The following is a 23,263-nucleotide window of genomic DNA, read 5'->3' as shown; positions in this document are numbered from 1 at the left end:
TTGTGTTACATTCTTATAATGTGACCAGAGTGACATCATCGCAGGCCCTTTAGTCTTCTAACAATAGCACACTGTACACCATGTATGTGATCACATAAAATCACAGCAGCCTCCATGGAGGATGGAGAGGAGTAGAAGTCCATGGAGGCTGCTGTGACTTCATGTGGTCAGATACATGCATACATGCAGGGTACAGTTTGCTATTGTTCAGAGGCTAAAGAACCTGAGATGTCACCCTGGTCACATGACCTGAACTGCTAAATAGTAAGGAGGCATAAGGCATGGGGAGGAGTAGATAAGTGAGACTGGCCAAACAGGACACACCCCCTCTGATGCCAGGTAATATAAGATAAAAGGTGATTTATGGGGATGTAAGTGAAACAATTTTTAGCTAACAGAAGGGTGTCACTTAGTTAATGGGGCTCTATAGGAACCTGTCAATGGCTGTATATGTGAAAATGTGGTGACAGGTTCCTTTAAGGCTTATATAGTGGGATGTATTCAATCAGCACTGTATGGAAAACATCATCCTGGTAGTCCTGCAGGGACAATTTACATGTCCTGTAACATCACTCGTACATGTAGCATCACTCCTGCCTTACTGCAGAACCCAAATAACTGGTAATCTGAAAGATATAGAAAAGAAACTGCTGCATATAGGTAACAAAAATAATAGACAACGTTGTTTTACATCCCAAGAGCTATTGATTTGTGAAAAAAAAACCTTAACAGTTACTCTTAAAGTTTTCTGGCCTGTGTCCAACCAGTACTTTTAAAGGGGTCACAGGATCTGATTCCTCCAATAAGAGGCTTCCTTAGACCCGAGGACAAAAAAGGAAGTTAAGTCCTAGAAATGGAGGTGGAATCTCATTGTTCATCCACTTGTTGAATGAAGTCCAGTGACCCACCTGAAACTTACAGCCAGGTGCAGGCGTGTGAACCAGAAGTCCCAAAGTAGTGCGATAACCTGAGCAGGGTAATTATATGTTCTTTTTTCACACACTGTACCCGACCACCATGAATATGGAAACCCGTGAATATGGGGCTTTTTGCCAATGACAAGATATTTGGTATTTTGGTCATTTCAGTTTCGGCTTTGGTCTCTCAAGTACATTGATACTCCATTCAACTCCATCAGACATCCAGAATAAGAAGCAAAGATAGAAGGAGAAATGACATTACAATGATTTATCACTAGTTACATTTTGTAGATTCCAACTTCACATATTGAATTATGAATCCTAAAAACAGGGTATGACTATAAATCCCACCCACTCACTTGCAAACTTTTTGAAGTCTTCCAAGTTTTTACATTGTGTTCCAAGCAGAAGAGTGACTTCACTTACCAAGGTGTCTGACGATGACTCAGCCGAAGGCCTCGTAGACTTACTGCAACCTCTAGATGTGACGTTTCACCCTCCTATGGTTACACAGCACAGTAATGGTTGAGTAGAGTAATGAATAGAGTAGCACTTGCCATTCCCTAAAAATAGACCTCTGGATTCATAGTCCCAACATAGCTCAGCTCCCTGATAAAAACAGCTGCCACTTGCTCCGGCCAGACACAGAGGGACACAGGTCCTGCCTGGGACAGAGGGAATCAAAGCAACCCACTGAGGGACTTTCTCCTCACAATCTAGGACGACTTTTTTCGTGTAAGTTAATTCTATATATTCTATAACTCTGGATGTAATATTTCTATTGTATGGTAAAGGTCACTTATCATTATCATAGGCCACCAAGTCTAATACATTGCTATTAGAAGTAGTGTATATGGCCTTCCATCAGAATAGGAGAATCATGTAGATATGACATGGCTTTGGTGTATTATCTTTGTAAGATTGATTTTTGACCATTTTTTGTGGTGTTTTTGAGAAATAGAAGTGTTTTTAATTATGAAAGAAGATCAATTTCTAAGAGAAATTTATTACTTTGTTCCTATGTACAGAACTATTTCTACACCTGAATGGTGTCTTTTTGATTTGCTAGTGTAACGATATCTTAAGATTAATAAAGGGCTGTGGTAGTTACAGGATTACTAGAACAGATTTTATCGAAAAGTAGATGGTAAAGCATGGTATATGGTTTTTCTATGCTTCTTTCTACATATATATGTTCCTCACAGTGAGTTTCAATTTTAAGTCTACAAAGTTTAATGTGTCCTAAAATTTATATATAAAAATACCAATTTCTTTCATCTGATAAATTAGTTATAGCTAAGATTCAACTGGTTGCTACAGTATGAATTTCGGCATGGCACTTGTATTCAGGCCTATAAAATGAATCTGTTGAGGGTTGGATAGATAGATAGATAGATAGATAGATAGATAGTTCATTAGAAATCCAAATGAAGCACAACAAATGTCCATATCAGAAAACAGGTAACATGTGAGAAAGGCTCAGTGTTTGTAAGAGCCAAAACGTCGCCACCTATGGATTAAAAAAACAAAGTTTTTTCAACTTTACTATTTTGTGCTGCCTTTTCTTTGAATTAGATAGATAGATAAACAGATGAGATAGATAGATAGATAGATAGAATTGATCCATTAGAATCACATCTGTACAGCGTGTATCACCCCTTACCCCGTATCACCCCTTACCACCTTAACAAAGGACTCCATTTCAGGGTTAAATAACAATATATAGATTTATATATTTTAAGCTTTGATTTGACCATCCATTCATTTTTTCTTATTGCAGAAGGGCATTGGTCCATGCTCTAGGATGTGCCTCTAACATGTTGTGTTGCTTATATTTTTCAGTGAAGACAGTTGATGAATTAGATTGATAGATAGATACGGTATATACAAAGATAGAGAGTGATGGATAGATAGATAGATAGATAGATAGATAGATAGATATTAGATATATATGAGATAGATAGATAGATAGATAGATAGATAGATAGATAGATAGATAGATAGATAAATAGATAGACCCTCTCTTTCTACTCTTGGTCACTTTGGCATGATAAGATATATTAGTACATACTTTTGTGTTTTTATTTTTGCAGTCCATCTGATATATCTTTTGTTAAGCCCCACTTACAAATATCTAAGATTCCTCCGAATACTTCAGACCTTTTTTATCCCCATAGGATACACTTAAGGTCATCTCCAGCTATTTTGTTTTTCACACCAGGCGACTGGGCAGGAGTATAAATCTGAAGTGGGCAGGGGTGCAGTAAATACAGCACTAGGGGCCATGACATAAAGCTCTGTTTAACATGCCTGAGATGTTTCCCTGAAGAAGAGGAGACCTGCTATAGACAGCTGGCTGCTGGTAGATGGGTCTGCTTCTGGTGCCGGGTGGGACAGCTGCACAGGACTGCACCACAATACTCTTCTTAGAATACTTCACCACATTCCTGGGTCAGACATAATTCCTCAATGACCAAAATACAACATCGTGTGATCTATTTTGCTACTATCAGACAGACACCAGTTGTCATGAGAAGGAGCCACCTACCTCTAGTTGTTTGGAGCTGCTGTCATAATGGAAGGTACTTTGTAGTGATTTTAGGCCAGTAGCTGTTTTGTACGATCTATCTATCTTTTAGAACAAGTCAACATTCACAAAAGATTTCTGTCTAATAGAAGAGAATATCAGGTGGATATTTTACTATTAATGTATAATTGCAAGTCTCCTTCCAGGAGAAAACAAATGGATCAGGAAAGTAATATACAACTACCCTCCATTGCTGTCTCCTGATATCCTCCAGAACAGATGTAACATAGCCTTACAGTATTATGTGTTCTAGTTAAATGTTATGTTCTCACCTAAAAATGGTGAGATGTTACATAGTACTGGACAGTAGAGATGTGCCGTAATGCTTTTTAAGTTCCGGTCAGGGATCGGGTGCATCCCCTGCGACCCAGACATATTGCCGGATTGGCTGCAGGGCCAACAAATCCGGCAATATGTCTGGGTCGCGTGGGATGGACCTGAACCCCAGGCCGAAACTTAAAGTTTGTGTTCGCTCATCTCTATTGGACTGGATACAGGGGAAATTTCTAAAAAGCACAGTAATGTCTAATCTGAGCATGATTTATTCATTCTTATAATAACATTTTTTAACACAATTTAATGATTTTGTATTGAGCTTCAGAATGTACTCACTGATCAATATAGATGCCAATAGTCCTTAAAAATTGTTTCACAGTTAAAACTCAATCTCATTGTGGAATTTCTGACATGAGTTATTGGCAACAGACATCAGAATTACACAAGTCACTGTACAATAGATACTGTATCCATGGATTGGCCTCACCGTCAATGGCTGACACACATAAAGTCAGATAGAATAGACAAACACACTGGCTTCTCATCCGGCTATTATGAGTGCCTAGCCATCTATGAGAATTCCACAGGACAGGGCACATCGGAGGCGCCAGAGATTACCAATCCATTGTCACCGGAGATATTTTCATTCAGTGTCAGGGACCGGGTCATTGGTCTGTGTCTATATATTACATAGGGTAAATGTTGTCATTCTTTCACCCCTGGCACTAACAGTTGTTCTGACTTCCTATAAATATAGAAATTCCTAAGAATAGCACATTTTATGTATCATGTACAGCTGTTTACTCTTACATTTCAGTCCGAAGGACATTGTCCCACATTTATTAAAAGTATGATGTGCAGCCAGTGGACACACCAACTTTTTTTTGGTGCACCTTTAAATAGAGTGTGTGACACAATTCTATCGAGTCACAATAATAAATATGCCGCATGGTCCGAATCTTCTTGAGAACGCCCTTTTAGTTACAGAATTTTTTGTCTTGTCGGACACAGTGCAGTTACAACAGAAAACTGGCGCAAACACTTCATAAATAATAACAATATTTCCTTTATTTATATAGTACGCACAACTTACGCAGAGCTACACAGAGCAGCCAAATCAGTCCCTGTCCCCATGGCGCTCACGATCTAATCAACCTACCAGTATGTTTTGGAGTGTAGGAGGAAACCTGAGGACCCAGAGGAAATGCACATAATACATTTGCAAGCAGTTTGCATGTTCTTTTCAGTGCAAAGTCAGACAGAAAACTGGTGCAAACCATTAATAATAAATGTGGGACAATGTTTCTCAGTTTAGTCTGTATATTCCCAAGATAATAGAGGGTTTTCTTTCCATTTTGTGATCATTTAAATTTTAAAACATTTAAATTATAAATCGCGTTTATCCTAATGGGAATTAAACAGGTTGTACGGAAGTTGGAAAACATGCCAAATGTCTACCAACAACAGCTACTCTCCTGAGCATAGGTATTACATGGTATTGCTGTTCAAAAGGGTCACTTCAGAGGTTGAAAAACAAACCTGCTTTCATCCAAAAACAGATCTACACCTGACCATGGGTAGTGCCAGTATGGCAACGCAGGTCCATCTATTCAGCTGAGTTGCACAAACCATGGAACGATGTGGCCATCGTTTTTCCACCTCTGGACAACCCCTTTAAACTTCATTCATCTCTAAACAGCTGATTGGCAGTACCGGCACAAACCATGGTCATGTGTGACACGGTATTTGAAATAAGGTAACCATGTTTTTCAACCTCTATACAATCCCCTATACAAACCCCTCTCCTAATATGTCTATTTAGGTAAATACTTGCATTCCCCATAAAATAACATTTATAGAATATATAAGTTTATTCTCAGGACTGTGTATTGTGCTGTTCCTCTGTTATTCCTGCTAGAACTTATGAATAAGTTGACAAACATTATGCATCATAAAATTTACATTTCACAACTTACTATATAAAAATATCTGAAAAAAATCTTTAGTGTAAACATTTTATTGAAAATCTTTATTGACATACAACTATCCGATGAGAACTTTTTATACACTAACTGGCAGAAAGCACATTTTCGTGCGTAGCGTTGGTAAGGTTTAGCAGCTAATATATTGTTAGCAGTTTAAGGTTATTTTGAGAGCAAACAAATTAAGAAGGGAAAGGTTGTTTTTCTATGTTTTGTAGGTTAATACACAGTTGAGGTTTTGTCCTCACACGCCAGAGCAGTATCGAATCTGTCGATCTGACAGTGTCATATTGTGTAGGGACACACCCCTTTGACTAGCTGAGGTTTAACATGCAGTTTGTCCATAAATTTCTTGGAGGAGTAACAGAGGGACAGACCATTGCACAGTTCCTAGAAAAGATTCTTCAAGATGGTTATTCTATGGGGATAGTAAGCAGACATGTCAGGGGTAGTGACAGCCTCGGTTGAATCCATATGTCTGGTATATTTCCAATATATTGTGGCATCCGCTCACCCACAATTGCTATATCTCCATCTCACTCTAGTCATCCCAGCACAAGGAAGAGGTTGTATATCCCAGATTCCGGATATCCCAGTCCCAGTATTGGCTACTGTATTTTTACTAATAATTTGACGGAAAAATGTGAATAATAAAACGCTGGGTGCTCAGGGTGAAGCCTGCATTGTGTGCAGTCCCTGAGATGGGGATTACTGGAGCTGACTGTAGACTGGTTCTAGTTGCCCAGTCTGGATGGGCTGGTGCTGAGCTTGCAGTTTGCTCTATAGACACAGGCAGGGCACAGCGGACGGTGTTCTTAGTATCTCTCCAAAAACACAGGACTGTGATGGATCCAAACAGGTGGGTTGATGGCTTTGATGTGAATATTTAGCAGTACAATGAGCGGCTATAGGCAGGACCAGGCACCCGGCTCTACTGCACTTACTTTCTCAGAATAAGATGAATTCTCTAACAATTGGTGCTTACTAAGGCTCCTATCCTGGGCATCAGCTAGAATGACACTGTGAATTTAATACTGAATAGTTATTTCTACATATATTCTTACTATTGAATTTAGACATTGTTTACCCAGACATTGGGGGGAATTCATCATTACAACTTGTCTTTGACTTGGTCATCTATGTTCACTTCCATTTTTGTTTTGTCTGAATTGATCAAGTGAGTCATTGGGGGTCATTTATCTTTTCCTTGCGTTGGTGTTTTTGCGCCTTTTTGGCAGCATAAAGGCTGTTTTGGGCCTATTTTGTGCTTTTTTGGAATGTTATGCCTCAGTTTGCCGTGTGTTGCTGCACCCTATTTGTCATAACATAGCTCCTCGTTACAGATGTTTGCGCCCTATTTATTATAGTATTGCGCCTATATGGGCGCTAATAATTGCCCAATAACACGCTAGTCCTGACCATCCGTAGGAAAGGTAATGGGGTGATTTGCACAACAAATTGCACCTAATAAGGCGCAAAAAAACTGCATTTGCCAAAGAGCTATGTATGCTGTTGTATTTGTTTGGGGCTTTTTTTTTTTGTTTGTCTCATAATAGTGTTTTGTTTTGCATTTGTCGCAAAATGTTCTTTTTTTTGGTGCACATGTCTCTTGATGTCTTGGTAAATTTGGTAGTGGGTTTTTCTCCTATTTCTACATCAGAGGATGACTGAAGTCAACAAAAAAAATTGCGCCTAATAGCAAATCATGAATTCAGTTCAGTTTCGTGCAAACCGGTCTATGCAAATAATGAATTGCATAAGAATTTGCACAAACTATGTAACTACAAAGATAATTGATAAAAGATAGACGGAAAGATGCAGTAGACATGGGAAAGATGGCTATGTACACAGGTAGAAGGTTATAAATACAGATGTGAGATAAAGTAATAGATGATTGATTGATTGATAAATAAATAACTACACAAAGAGACAAATAGATAGGAGGAATATTGACAAATAAACTGATACAATAATTGATAAGTAAGATACTTAACAGATGGAAGAACACATAATAGCATAGATAAAAGAAATGTACCTGTGTGTATACATGATGTAGACAGTTTATCTATATGTCTATCATCTATCTTTGTGGTTATATGTTATACATAATTTTAGACATTTTTTACATTATTTAAATGTTAGAAATCGCATTATTGTTCATGAATCCATCGAAATTGTTGAAGTTTGTCATGCATTTTTTAAGTCAGATTTTTAAGTCAGTGTACGCAGAAGGAAAAGTGGAACTTTTTTTGTAATTTATCCTTTTGTGCCAGCACCAAAAACTGCCAGAAAAACAATATGAACAGTTAGTGTTGGACTGGGGTTCCTTGGGTCATTCCTGATCTCTTAGAAAATAGAGCTTAGTAGAAGTCTACTGATGTATTGGGTCCACCTCTACTTCTCCACTGGACCAGTCCAAAACTGTGAACGGCTTCACCAAATTACTACAAAATGTCATTATAATACAGTGTCTGTGTCACTTCAACTGTGTATATTGCCAGTACACTTTCATTTATAAAATTATCTTGTCTCGAAGAAAGTGGGAAATATTTTTAAGTGTGAAGTGTAAAAGTTTCTCTCAAACTTTATGCAAAAGTTCCCTGGGTCTAATTTGAAACCAAGGTGCTAATGCAGTGCATGGACATGCTAAGGGGTTATCAAAAAATGTTTTTACGGATACCAGGAGACTTGTAGAGACTGCAGTAAATACATCCTACTGCAGCAGCTCTGGATGGTGGTTACATAATTCCTGTTTCCGTGTGAGTGTTCTCCTTTGTGTCTGTGGTCCATGTTTTTGAGTGTAGAAATATTTGGCCAGACAATACCCCAGTCCATGTAGGGAGATTAGTATTTTAAGGCTGCAGTAAAAGAGCAGATGTCCACTTCACTACGATTCAGTTGAGTTAATTCTGTTGTTTTAGAGCTTCCCATTGCTATCCTGGCCGGGGAAATGCATATTTAGAATATTTTAAAGGCACATGCTGCTTATTTTAGGTATACTTATCTTATGAATGGAGATAAGAAGCCATTCTAAATGTGTTTTTCCAACTGGAAGAATGTTATGTAGGACAAGCTGATAAACCAAAAAGAATCAGACCACCCAGTGATAACATAAAGGCACAAACTAAGCTAGGACATGTAAAATATAGTAAAGATTGTATCAAACACCATGAGCTCCACAGAGCTACATTTTTCTGCATTCTTATACTATAGATGGTCTATAAATAATTTCTATCACTAGTATTTTTGACTGCTTCAGCTGGTGCAGGATTTGTATGCGGATTAAGGGAAAATGGAGGTTCCTAGTGGGAAAAAAATCATTAATAAATTAATTATTTGTCCATAGCATAGCTATAGAAAAGAACTCCAGGTAAATCTAAACCTTCTTGAGCACCGTAAATAATCTTAATTCTTTTATACGACTGAAGCTTCACTGCAGTACCACCTGCACCCATGGTCAACAGTGGAGCTGTTTTTAGGAGAACGCACCCATCTCAACTCTCAACGGAGTCCAAGCCATGTTACAGTTGAATTTGTTAAATCTGCATAAGGGTATCTTACCAAAGAAACAACCCCAATACTGTATTTTTTTCTATTCTGAGAACAGGAATAATTTTGTACAGGCAGTCTCTTAATTAAGAACACCCGACTTACAGACGACCCCTAGTTACAAAAGGACCTCTGGATGTTGGTAATTTACTGTATTTTAACCCTATCAGCTATAATAGTTATCAATGGTATCTGTAATTAAGTTTTATTGTTAATCCTTGTTCTTATGACAACCCAATTTTATACTGAGGTCACAGTTATAATGCATAAAGTTTCGACTTAAATACAAATTCAACTTAAGAACAAACTTACAGAACCTATCTTGGGACTGCCTGTATTTCAACTGCACCGCTGCGGCAGGACAACAAACATTAGGACTGGCACATGCCCAAAACCTGAAAATAAATTGTTATGAGCTGGTTCTATTCTGTTCAGTGAAACACGATTGAGCAGATTGAGAATGATGTAAGGATCATCCACCACATCAGTCAAAGGAAAATGTGGCTGTCCTCATTTCAGCCCAACACTTTCCAAGTGGATATACCCAGATTTAATACAACACAGAGCCAAAAAAGGTTCCAGATTTAAGGGTAAACATGGTTAAGGGAAGCAGAGACCTCAACAAAGTGTCCACATAATAGGGATTTTTACATATGGCGGCTTATAAATGGTGATATTCCTGCTAATATTTCCTAATATTTTTCTGGTATTTCCTCTGCTAATTCATAGCGGAAAATGTGAAATCACTAATATTTGAGGATGTACAAAGAGTGAAGTTGCATCCTGGTCCAGGAGTCTATTAATTGTCTTTTCTACACACAAAGGAGCATTTATTAATTTGGGTGCAGGGTGATTCATGAACCGTGCTATATTTTTCAGTGGGATGTAACTTTGTGGTGCAAGGGATTAATGAATTGGCGCACAAAATAAAAGGTTTAGAACTCCCAAGACTTGCTTTTAGCTACTTGTATTTTGTGCCACAAATTGTGCCACAAAAAGAGGCGGAAAAATAGAAATGCCAGAAATAGGACAAGTTGGGAGTGTCGGAAAACACCAATATTGTGACACCAGCACTTCATAAATTAAGGCATGAGAGGCGGAGAAAGGGGAAAAAAACACCCCAGTTTTCCATTTGAAAGGCGATAATAAATTACCCCCAAATAGTCCAGTGCTATAATAACAATCACTTTGCCCTGGGTAAACATAAATAATTTAGACTATAGCCAACCCAAAATACAATAAAATAAAACATAATATAACCAAATTATGGGTCATGTCCCACAATACAGTTTACAAACAAAAGTAAAATTAACATTTGCTTGTTTTGCTCCCTTTAACCCCTTCCCGCCGGGTCGCGGTGCATGGAGAGGGCTCGCGGGTCGAGCCCTCTCCATAGCCGGTAAGTCTTTGCTGCATATTGCTAGCACCGATCGCGGGTGCTTTCACCTCGAACGCCGCTGGCAATGCTGCCGGCAGCTTCAAAGAGATGGCGCTGCATGGGCGATCTGTCGCCATGATAGCCTCGGGTGTTCCAAATACCCGAGGCTACTTCGTTTTAACCCATGCTTTACAATGTGCTAATTGCAAATTGTAATGAATGGGGAGTAAAATCCACATATACTGCCATACAGTAGTATGGCAGTATATGATAGGATGAATCAGACTACCTAGGGTTAGAGTACCCTAGGGAGTCTGAAAAATAGTAAAAGTAAAAATAAAAAAAGTTTAAAAAAAAATATAAATAAACAGTAAAAATCATAAACACTTTAGGTATTTCACTGTGTTTAACTCCATAACGGAAAATAGCGTCCAAAGATAGCGTATATAAAAAAAATTCATAAAAAGTGATCAAAAGGTCGCACAGTTCCAAAAATTATAGCAATGAAAACACCATCAAAATTTGCAAAAAAATGACACTACCCACAGCTCCGTACACCAAAGTCTGAAAAAGTTATTGGTGCCAGAAGATGGCAAAATAAAAAATATATATTTTGTACAGGAGGTTTTAATTTTTTTAAATGTATGAAAACATTATAAAACCTATACAAATTTGGTATCCCCGTGATCGTACCGACCCAAAGAATCAAGTAGACATGTCATTTGGGACGCAGAGTGAAAGCTGTAAAATCCAAGCCCACAAGAAAACGTTGCAAATGTGGTTTTTCACCATTTTCACTGCATTTGGAATTTTTTTTCCCGCTTCCCAGAACACGCCATGGAATATTAAATACCGTCACTATGATGTGCAATTTGTTACGCAGAAAACAATCCATCACACAGCTCTTTATGTAGAAAAATAATAAAGTTTTTGAAGTTGGTGAGTGAAAAATGGAAGTGAAAAAACTAAAAAAGGCCAGGGTTTAAATGATCTCTTTTACAACTCAGGAAAGAGTAATTATAGATAAAAAAAAGAAAGAATAAAAACAGACTAATGATAACTTCTAATAAGTAATGTGCTTGTCTCTTTCAGATGAGGAAAGCTGTCACTGATAGCAGAGGATACGTCACTGGAAAGTTTTATCAAGGACAAGTGGATCTTACCCTCCGTGAGGGAGCTACACTTTGAGGAGACAGCTGCAGCCCACTGCGGACAGTACCACAAATATAAAACAGTATGTATTTCATTCCCCAAATTCCTGCAACCTGTTATTTTCATCTAATACTAATGTGACTCACCCATGAGAGGACATACAGAACGTCATTTATTCAGGGGTTGTCTCTTTATGTGTAATCTATGATTTATCTGTGAGTGAAATAAGAATAAATTATTATCCATTCAAGCATATAAAGGCAGCCCCCTACTTAAGGACACCCGACTTACAGACAACTCCCTATTTACAGCCGGACCCCACTGCCCACTGTGACCTCTGGATGTTACTATAGTCCCAGACTGCAATGATCAGCTGTAAGGTGTCTGTAATGAAGCTTTATTGATAATCTTTGGTCCCATTACAGCAAAAAATTTTGAAAATCCAATTGCCACTGAATTTTCTTTGAAGCCACAATTTTAAAATATACAGTTCTGACTTACATACAAATTCAACTTAAGAACAAACCTAAAGAACCAACCTAATAACCCGGGGACTGCCTGTATTCTAAGTATCAACTCCAGCCCTAGTGCCCTGGCAACACCCTGAATCTGGAAAAAAGAGGACAGAAAGGGGAAAAAAAGCTAATTTACACAGCTATCGCTTCTGGCCAACAAAATATGAGTGTTAAAATTGTGATTTTGGAACAAAAATTCATTTCCTTAAAGGAGTATTCTCATTACAGCAAATTAATGTCATTCTTCTTATTATAAAAATGTATACAATTTTCCAATATACTTTATATATCAATTCCTCCAAGTTTCCTAGATCTCTACTTGTTGTCCTTCTATAGAAAGCTTCTATGTTTACTACTAGTGGAATAAAAGTTTAAATTTTTTTTTTTCATTTATATTCTTATTTGGGGTTAAAAGTGGCAAAATTAACATTATTAATCAATTCCCTATTTTGTTTCCGTCATTTTGATTTATATGTAAAGTGTTGGGCAAACGGGGCAACTATGGCGATGCTTTTTGTAACGGGGTTTTTTTTTTTATATGGGTAAGCGTGTATTTTTATGAATATTTATTAATATTTTTGTGTGTGTGTTTTTACTTTATATGTCCCCCATGAGGTCATAAAAGACCAATGGGGGACATTTTCACTTTTTTTTCTATTAATTTTACTTTACTTTACAAGTTTTAACTGTAAGGGCCTCAGTTACAGAGGAAAACCACCACCTGTGACTGTGGATTCTGATCAGAGCTGTACTGGGTCTAATTCCCTTCTCCCTAGGGAGTCTCTGACACCTGAAGACCTGGTCCTGCTACCGCGGCTAGCCCAGGAGCAGTGGTCTTCTAAAGTCAGCTGGCGGTCCGAGAAGAGTGCAAACCGCTTGTACATGTATTTGTAAAGTGTCCACGACTCATTTGTATCGCGGCTGCACTATACCCGTCATAACACAAAATTCTGCACTAAAAGGGGCATTCCAGTACACACATTCATCATGCAGTGGCCGGGAGAAATGTGAAATGTTAAAGATGCACCAAAAAAAGTTGGTGCATTTTTCCAGATCAGTGCAGGGGAAGCCAGATTCATGAAGAACAGGTGTCAGAAATCTTGAATCTGGCGCCCCCTGCAAACTACACAGGCAAATTGCACATAGTACAAACTGCATTGTTTTTGATAAATATGGGCTATTGTCTAATATTAGATACAAGATTTTTTTGTTCCAGAAATATGTATCTTCTCTAGTAGTTTATACATCTTAACTGGAGGTAAAACAGATGCATACAATTTAAGCTCGAATTTCTTAGTTCTAAATTTAACATTCATGTTTTTACAGGCGAGAAGGCAGAAGAAGATATCCTGATACACACAAGAAGGTAGGGTTTCCTTTTATCCTTATTTTCTTAACCAATGTTGGTGACGTTGGCTAAGAACATCTAATAAAATGTTAAAATTTTATAGTACAAGAAGTTGCTCACTTATTCTAGGGACATATTTAACCTGGAACCATATGGACCACAATTTCAATGTTATTAACAGAATCACATAAATATACAGTATAAGGCCCCATGCACACAAATGTATATGAAGGCCCATATGCTAGCCGTACAAACCGCAGCTAGCATGCGGCCACCATACCGTACCATAGTCGGAAAAGAGATAAAAGCCTGCTCTATCTTTCAACGTATGTACGGACCGGCTACACGCCTCCCTATGGAGAGGGGAGAGGTGAGGATTGGTCCACGTTCTCCAGCCAACTGTATGCTATCCCGGGAGTGCTACGCTTGTGTGCATGAGGCCTAACTCTTTTATGTTGTGTTGCCTATACAATAACCTAATTAATTGGATTCACCAGTTTTAGTTTTATTTGTTATATTTTTAGTGTTTTTAAGCATAGCATATTATATACCGTAATATGATAAACTTTAAATAAAGTGATCCTCCAGACAGAAGATAAAATTCATACTTTCCCTGAGTAGAAATGCCTCACATTTATCCGGGTCACATTGATGTGGAGATTCAATGGGTTTTTAATGTGTCATGGCACAAAAAATAAACTATACTGATTTCTGGGATATAAATGTGTAATTTGTGGTCTAGGTAAAAAAAAAAAAACCTTCATGTTTCCCCAGAATTAGCATTGTACAATGGCCATATCTCATGGACCAACCACAGTGCTTGCGACAGGACTGTGTTCATTATAGTGATATCAAGTTGGAACTGCTTTTTTGCAGAGAAGAAGGGGATCCCTGCTTCATATTTCTTTAAACTTGTTTTTTTATTTATTTTTTCATAAAAATTTCGATATGATGCACAGATCCCATCTAGGATACTGTAGTTGAGCCAGGAAATCTGGCCAGCGCACAGTCCATTTTCCATAGAATGAGTATAGTCGTGTACTGCTGGCCTAATGGGAATCTCGAAAGCAGAGCACAAAACATTACTGTGGACACACGTTCATATCAGGTCACTGTGGAAAATTTCAATTTTTGCTCAGAGCCTCATTTTATTCTTATTAAAGATAAATAAAATTTACCATATATCTGCATGTTTTTTTATATTTTTTATTTACTTCTTTTAAGATGGCAGACATCAAGAAATCATCAAAGGTTGTCATCACAGAGGAGAAACATGAGGCTGAGCTACCTTTACCACCTCCTCCCGAGGCAGGACAACCTTCTGTAACAGTAACTGGAGTACCAGAGCAGTGTTTTATGCCTCCACCACCACCAAAAGAGTCATTTTCCAAATTCTATGAGCAGAGACAAGTAAATGAGTTAAAAAGACTTTATCGCCATATGCACCCAGAGCTAAGAAAGAACTTGGAGCATGCTGTGTCCAGAGACATTTCGGACCTATTAAGCAATGACGAGCCCAATCCACAAGCATCAGTTAGTCTAGATGCAGTTTTGCCTGGAGAGGTACAGTCCATGCGTTGGATCTTCGAAAATTGGAACTTGGACACCATTGGAGAACACCAGGGTAACCGAAAACTCACAGAAGAAGAAACTGTACTTGGCGGCAATGTTAAAAACACTTCTATGATATTTCAAAGCCAAAAATGTAATGTTGGTGAAAGGTCTTCTTCTGACCTACATACTGAAGGTCAGACGAAGGGTGATGTGAAGACAGCTTTGTGGTTATTTGAAACACAACCACTTGATTCATTAAATAAAATCTATCCTGAAGATGCTGATGTACAACAAGCAGTTTTAAAAGACCCTTTTGAAAAAGGTGACGTGAAGGGAACCAAAATTCTCTTTGAGACACAGTCACTAGATGAAGTTGGTCGTTGCAACTCAGTAGAAGAACATAGCATTCTTCAGCTCAAATCTGAAATACAAGAAGTGAAAGGAGACGTGAACAAAACAGTAAAATATTTTCAGACCGAGCCACTGTGTGCCTTAAGAGATAAAACTGGAAATGTCCATGAGATCAAATCTATTTGTAGGGAAGAAACTCAGAGCAACGATGTAAAAACGGCACGATGGTTGTTTGAAACTCAGCCTTTGGACACTATTCATAAAGATACATCTAAAGTGCAGATTATTAGAGGAATTTCATTGGAAGAGATAGCAAAAGGAGGTGTAAATGCAACCAAATGGATATTTGAAACTCAACCCTTAGACACCATTAAAGAAAACACAGATGAAGGATTGTTTCAACCCTCTTTAGATCCTGTTCAGTCTATTGATGTCAGCAAGCAGTGCAGTATTTTTGAGAAGCAACCACTTGACTCCATAAATGATAATGTTGATGGTAAATTTGCTGGAACAGAAGAAATTTTGCCTGGAGATGTGAAGTCAACTCTGTGGCTTTTCGAAACACAACCAATGGAAACACTGAAAGGAAGTTTAGAAGTCGGACAATTAAAAAAAGTTGAGCTATTAAATGAGGAAAGAGGAGATGTTCAGCAAAGGAAACATGTTTTTGAGACATGCTCTTTAGACAAAATTACCAACAAGGAGGATGATTCAACAGGACAATATGTAACAGGCACAGAAGAAATTATAAAGGGAGATGTAAAGTCATTCAAAAATTTATTCGAAGCATTTCCACAAGAGAGCACTGAGAGCCGTAGAAGTGTTCAAGTCTCCAATCAGGATGAAGTAAAGTTGGGGAATGTAAAAGCAAATCAAGCTTTGTATGAAAGCACACCTCTGTATGCCATAGAAGATAGTTTGGGCAATTACCATGAAGTTACATCCGTCAGTCGGGAGCAAGTAGTAAGTGGTGATGTTAAAAATTTCAAATGGATGTTTGAAACAAAACCATTGGACCAATTCAATGAAAGTATTCAAAAAGTAGATATCATTAAAGGAATCACAAAGCAAGAAATAATGTCAGGTAATGTGGGAACGGCCAGATGGATGTTTGAGACACAACCAGTTGACGTCATTCATCCTGATAAGAATGTAAGAGATACACAATGCACAACTCAAAGAGACGACTCCCAAAAAGGTGATGTTAATAAATGTCGATGGCTCTTTGAGACCCAACCTATGGATGTTCTATATGATAAATCAGAGCAAAAACAAGAGAAGGAAACTCCGATTCAAGGTGATGTTAAATCCTGCACTTGGATGTTTGAAACTCAACCACTTGACTCCATAAAGGACTCTGAAGAGCGTTATATAAAAGTAACTATGACTTCTCCTGAAAAAACAGAAGGTGTTAATGTAAAAACAACCAAGCATCTATTTGAGACTGAACCTCTAGACTGTCTTTCCTCTACAAAAGAACATAAAAAAATTATAAGGTATTCTAGCCGTGTGGAAATCCAGTCAGGTGAAGTCTCCAGGGTGAAGGAGATTTTTGAGTCAACGCCACATGAGTTTGTCCCAATAGAGAAGGCAGATATTCCAGTAGAAGGAAATATACCATCTGGTTCAGTAAATAAATTCACCTGGCTTTTTGAAAATTGTCCAATGGATTCAATAACCACTGAAAAAGATGAAATTCAAGAATTACCTTCTGAAAAAGATATAGGGGGTGGAGATGTTGGTGGGAAAAAATTCATCTTTGAGACATATTCTTTAGATCAGATCCACCATGATTTCGATGAGAGAGAGATAAACAAAATACAAGAAGCTGTTACGAGAGGAGATGTTAAGTCCTGTACTATGCTTTTCGAAACCAAACCATTATATGCAATCCAGGACAAAGGAGGGAGATACCATGAGGTGACATCAGTAAAGAAAGAAGAAATCCAAAGGGGGGATGTGAGGGGAGCAAAATGGCTGTTTGAAACAAAACCTCTTGATAAGATTAATAAGGATGAAGAAGTTTTTGTTATTAGAGCAGTGACCCAGGAAGATATTGAAAAAGGCTGTGTCAAGGCTGCCCGGTGGAGATTTGAAACCGAACCCTTGGATTCCATTACTGACACTGAAAAACATAAAGCTAGGACAGTAGACAATGTAGAGAAGGGGGATGTTCAATTAAATAAGCAACTATTTGAGTCACAACAAGTTAACCAGAAGAAGTATGTTAGATTGGTTAGTGTCAGTGATGTGCAGAAGGGAAATGTCAGGACTTCCACATGGCTCTTTGAAAACCAACCTATTGATTCCTTGAAAGGAAATGATCAAGAACACAGTGGCATCATAAAAGTACAAAGAGAAGACAATCAAAAAGGTGATGTTAAGCGATGTACATGGTTATTTGAGTCTCAACCCTTAGACAGCCTTAAAGATAATGAAAGCCCAGTATCACCTCAAACCACAGAAGGAATACCCAAAGCCAATGTGAAAAGTACGACCTGGCTGTTTGAGAGTACACCGCTAGATGGATTTGATGTTCAAAACTCAACTAGTGTTGAACAGAAACAAATAGATGTAAAAGATACACTTGATGCTTTCCTTTCCCATAATATTATTCAGCATAAAGGGATAGTCATCGAAAACAATAACAGAGGAAATGTGAAGATGATAAAATATCAGTTATCAACACAGACAGAGACCAAAATTCAGAAGGAGGAAATTGTTGGAGGTAACTTGCAAAGAATTCTCTTACAGCTTCTCCACAGAACTGATGTAGAGCCTCATGGTCTACTGGTTGAAGAAAATAGCAGCGGACAAATCACTGCAACAAAACTGAGTCTTCTGAATCTTGTCCAGTCAACAGAACAAGATGAAGAACATGTGAGAGATGATGTATCCAAAGCCCTTAAAATATTACTTAATGAAGAAACTTCTCTGAAGACTGGTATAATCATGGAAGAATCAGAAAGTGGTTCAGTAAAAATTATCATCTATGCTTTGTCATTATATTGCAAATTTAATATGGCTCAAGGGGATATTCTTAGAGGAAATGTCAAATCCACAATTGGGAATCTCCTTGCGTGTAGCCACGAAAATAAAGCAAGAAATGCAGTCAGTCGGGAGCAAAACGAAAAAGGAAATGTCCAGTTGTTCACAAGCTGCATTGAAAAAGGTGATTTTGAACACCTAAAAAATCTCCAAGCAGAATCAGAATTAGATGCTCTTACATGCTCTCAGGGTGAATCTATGCAGAAAGAGGTAAATAACAAGCAATGTAAGGAGTCAACCGATCACAGCCAAGAAGGTTCAGCATGTGTGTATGTTACTTCTACTCCTGTGTTTCAGCCTGTACAACTTCACAACACAGAAAGTGCCATGGATACATCAATGAAAGGACTAAATGCCGAAGCCCCAAAAGCTTCATCTGGATGCAAAATAGAAAAAAAGAACATCTGTCTAAGTAATGCAATGGATAGTAATATCACATTACAGAAAAGCACAGACGCCAAGAAGACTTCTATGGAACAGAACAACTCTATGCTGGACAGCACCATGAGCATTGAACTACAAACTGCAATGTCAGATCTGAGACAGGCAACAGCTGAAGCTAGAACGATCCAAAAACACGTACAAAGCAAGAAACAGCATTGTATTCAAGAAATCCAGGTTTCCAGCAAGGAAGCAGAAAGAAAGACATCCATAAGCCAACCAGTTCAAGCTAAATTACATCAAGAACACGCAACAGTAAAGCAGACAGCAAGTGTCATGACCACTGTTAAGAATGCAAGGACATCGTATGCAAGTCTCCAGGCATCTTCTTCATCTACCAAAAAGGTCAGTGTTTCTGAGGATGAGAAAACAACACAAGGAAATAAAGAAATCAGTAGGGCAGAAACTAGCAACATTAAAGACCATGATGAGACCCCCAAACAAGCAAAAAAATACTTAAACCCCTTTAGCGATTGTGACTTTGAGACACAGATAGAACAAGAAGAAAGGGACCAAGAGATTGTCAGGGGAGATGTGAAGGCAGCCATCAGAGCATTGCAGAATGCTTCCAAAGAGCAGAGAGAAATAGAAAAGGAGGAAGTTATAAAAGGTAATTTAACATCTGCCCTTGAATCCCTTCAAAAATCTAATGTAAATGTATCAAAGGGTGACTTTAAAGCAGCTATGATATACAGAAACGCAGGGCAATCTTATGCTACATGTAAAAGGAATTCTGATCAGCACATGAAAGATCAGGCTATAGCAAAGTCAATGCAACCAACTGATAATGACTCTCCTCCTTCTCCAGCTCCTGTGACTGAACAAGAAAGGTGCCAAGCTCTCAACCCAAGTAATGTAGAAGCAACAAAAGATGACTCCGAAAAGGTTAACAATCTTCTACCAAATAGTCAAGATTTCATTGCAAACCCAAGTGGAAATAAAGTAGATGAAAATGCTAATGCCTCCCAAACAAGCCAAATAGTACAAAGGAAAAAGCCAGCACTTCCACCAAAACCGAAGCATTTGTTACCAGGTGTGCGTCCACCACAAAGACCCAAAAACAAAGCCTCAACAACTACACCCTCATCTCCAACTTCTAATCCTCCAACTCCTAATCCTGTGACAATGCAAGTCCAACCCCCAAGCAAAGTGACAAATGCTTGCACGACCCCATCTACAAGTATGAATTCTGAATCTGAGAAGGAAATACTTCTTCACCAAGAACATAAGTTATGTAGCCAAAGCTATGCATCTTCCAGTAAAAATCAGACCTTCCAAAAAGAAAGAGTGCTCAACATTGATCAAACATTGTCTTTAGATTCCAGTCCAACTGCATATACAGTGGCAGAAGACAATTTAACACACATTTCAGGAAATGACTCAGTAAATAAATTATCTGGAAACTTAGAAAGTGAACAAGTATCATTAAAAATGTCACCTGGTTTGACAAATACCAATCATGCCGATACAAAGAATGTAGTCATGAGGGTCAAGCAGAAAAGGGAGTCAGAAGATGCAAGACGCCAACGATTATCAATTCATATGGATGAAATCATGAAGGACAATATAAAGACAGCAACAGATATTTTTGAGAATTTGAAAAAGCAAGATGAGTTGGAGAAGATTTTGAAAAAAGTTGAAGAGTTGGAAGAAAAGACTAGCACTGTTGATGTGAAGTCTGTTAAAGGTCTATTTGAGACAGTTCCAGATTGGGTAGTAAGCTCAAAAGAAAAAGAATGCACTCTTCCGACTCAAGAAGAAAGCCGTAAAGATGAAATTGTTGAGATGCAAAAGGATGAAACTGAAAGTGTCTCATCAGTGGAACTTGCCTTTGAGGACCTTGAAAGGGCAAGTTCTGAAATCAGACATTTAAAAGAGCAGACCTTAGCAAAAATTTTAGACATTGAAGAAACTGTTAAAAAAGCCCTTTATGCTGTTTCCAACTTAAAATCAGATTCTGATATTGTAAGTCTTTCAAGTCTATTTCGTGAATCTTTAGGAACATCTACTATTACTTCAAACAATATAAGAAAAATTAGTATTGTTTCTAGTAAAGCAAAACCAGAAAAACCAATACAACTTTTTGAACCAAATCAAAACACAAAAACAGGGAATACAAAATCAGAACTTGAGGTGACTGCTGGAGTCTCCAGTCGACTTTCTCCTACATCTCCCTCTTACATTACCATAGAGTCTGCAGCCCGAAAGACTTCCGAGCAGAATAACAGTTCTCTACCAGCAGCTGCAGTTTCAAACCAGAATGGAGGCATATCCAAAGATTCGAACAAAGGTGTTAGTGGTAAAGACCAAAATGGGATAAATTCTCTTGAGTCTGTAGATCCTTTTCATCAGTGGAGTGCAAGTGACAATGGACAATCATCTGGATCACTTGCCCTTCCAGCAGTTTATGAAGACTCTATCTCACCATCAAGTCCCAGTTCTCAAAGGCAAAAAAGTATCTTAGAGTTAAAAACTGGGGCAGATGTTCCTAAAGTCATTGGAACAACAATAGTTACTGAAAAATATGAAGAGTCTGATCAGTATGGAAACAAAATTGTAAGGTCCAAGACATCTACAACAGTCACAAAACAATCAGATACTCATAGTTCCTCAACATTCGAGTTTGTATCTGCTCCTCCTCGATATGAGGTGACTGCTTCTCCTCGTCTTAAAAGACACGTAAACTCATCTGCAGACACCAAAGGAAATGAGACTGGTGTGGTATTTGTTACTTTTGGAAATTCAAAGCCATCCCAAAAATGATGATCATGTAAGGCTAAGTCAAGAAATAACAACAAGACCAACAACATGGATCATTGTAATCTCAATGAACAATGCTAATAATTCAAATACATCCTAGTTCTTCACAAAATACTGTATTATTCCATGACTGTCTGAGTATAGACATTGTACTCTTCTTAAGCATCTGAAACAAGTGCAAGTCAACAAACAAACTGTATCAATTGTACAGAACCTCTGTGGCAATAGTATGTCAGAGGCTTGTGAAATCTGCTGTTGAGGAACCTTTGGTCAGCTTGACCCAGCATACACTTAACTTACACAGGTTTCAACTTAACTGGGTAGAAGGACATCATAATATAGATATATCTACATGATGCATTAAGGGACCTCAAGCAATTGTCTTCTTGGCCATCTATTTTTATACATTGGTTAGTGCTAGGCATATATTTATTGCCTCAAAAATCCAGCTCGATGATGGGTCTCATTGGGGGAGTCTTATATCTGATGAATCTTGAAGACAATCCTGAAGAAGATGTGGCACTGATTATATTTCTTTGTTAAATCTACCATAGCTACACAATTTTGTATGCTTTTCTTAAAAATGATCAGATTTTAGAATGTTAAAATATTTGAGATTCTATTTATTATTTATAAGATTTTTTTAGTCGATAGTTAAAATGGGGCATTTTTTAGAAATGTTACCTTTGTATATTAGTTGTCATTAAATTCTTTTATAAACCTTATACACCACTGTCTGTGACACGGCATTTGTTTTTCATGTTGCCTAATAAAATATGTATTTGCATTAAATTGGTATTTCATGTTTTGGAGAGGTATACCATGAATGGAGTGAATATAGAAAGGGAATTGTATGGTATCTGAGTATACAGGCAGTTCCCCAGCTTACATACAAAATAGGTTCTTTAAGTTGAATTTGTTTGTCAAAACTCTATATTTCATAATTCTTTCTCCAGACAAATTTTTTTTGTCCCAGTGACAATTCGATTTTCAAATTTTTTTGCCGTAATGGGAACAAGTATTATCAATAAACCTTCATTACAGATGCCTTACAGCTAATCATTGCAGCCTGGGACTAAAGTAGAAACCCGAGAACTTCACCAAAGGTCACAGTAGGCAGAGGGGTCCATCTGTATCTAGGAGTCGCCTTTAAGTCAGGTGTCCTTAAATAGTGGACCACCTGTATTATATTGCAGACAAATGAAGGCCATTTCTCCACTCATTGGGCCTCATGTTGATGTGAACACGCTCCTTTATCAGCAGAATTTTGTGTTGAGTCAGGGAGTAAGAAGCTGCGACACACTAAAAAGAAAAGCACTAGGAGCTGCTTACTGAAGTAAGCAGCTCCTAGCGCTACCCCAGATGTAGCAATGATAAACTGCTGGCTTTATTGGAACCCTCT

General features: G+C 37.9%; 1 protein-coding gene across 2 annotated transcripts; it reads left to right on the top strand.

Moving 5' to 3' along the window:
- The first annotated feature begins 1,530 nt into the window (after positions 1-1,530).
- XIRP1 (xin actin binding repeat containing 1) lies at positions 1,531-22,653 on the top strand. 2 transcript variants are annotated; one of them, XM_072153856.1, is made up of 4 exons: positions 1,531-1,655; positions 11,785-11,926; positions 13,686-13,725; positions 14,932-22,653. In XM_072153856.1, exon 4 carries the CDS (start codon positions 14,932-14,934, stop codon positions 21,862-21,864), a length of 6,933 nt encoding a protein of 2,310 aa, XP_072009957.1. In that variant the 5' UTR covers positions 1,531-1,655; positions 11,785-11,926; positions 13,686-13,725; the 3' UTR covers positions 21,865-22,653. The 2 variants fall into 2 exon arrangements, with proteins under 2 accessions (XP_072009957.1, XP_072009958.1); XM_072153857.1 differs by lacking the exon at positions 1,531-1,655 and adding an exon at positions 6,521-6,624.
- Positions 22,654-23,263: the final 610 nt, after the last annotated feature.

Source organism: Engystomops pustulosus, chromosome 5 (assembly GCF_040894005.1).
Source record: "Engystomops pustulosus chromosome 5, aEngPut4.maternal, whole genome shotgun sequence".
Classification (NCBI taxonomy): Eukaryota; Metazoa; Chordata; class Amphibia; order Anura; family Leptodactylidae; genus Engystomops; species Engystomops pustulosus.
Note: the sequence above shows the minus strand (reverse complement) of the source record. Positions and strands in the feature narration are given on the sequence as shown.

Coding starts and splice junctions, on each gene's coding strand:
- XIRP1 (XM_072153856.1), top strand. CDS start 14,932: ATGGCAGACATCAAGAAATCATCAAAGGTTGTCATCACAGAGGAGAAA.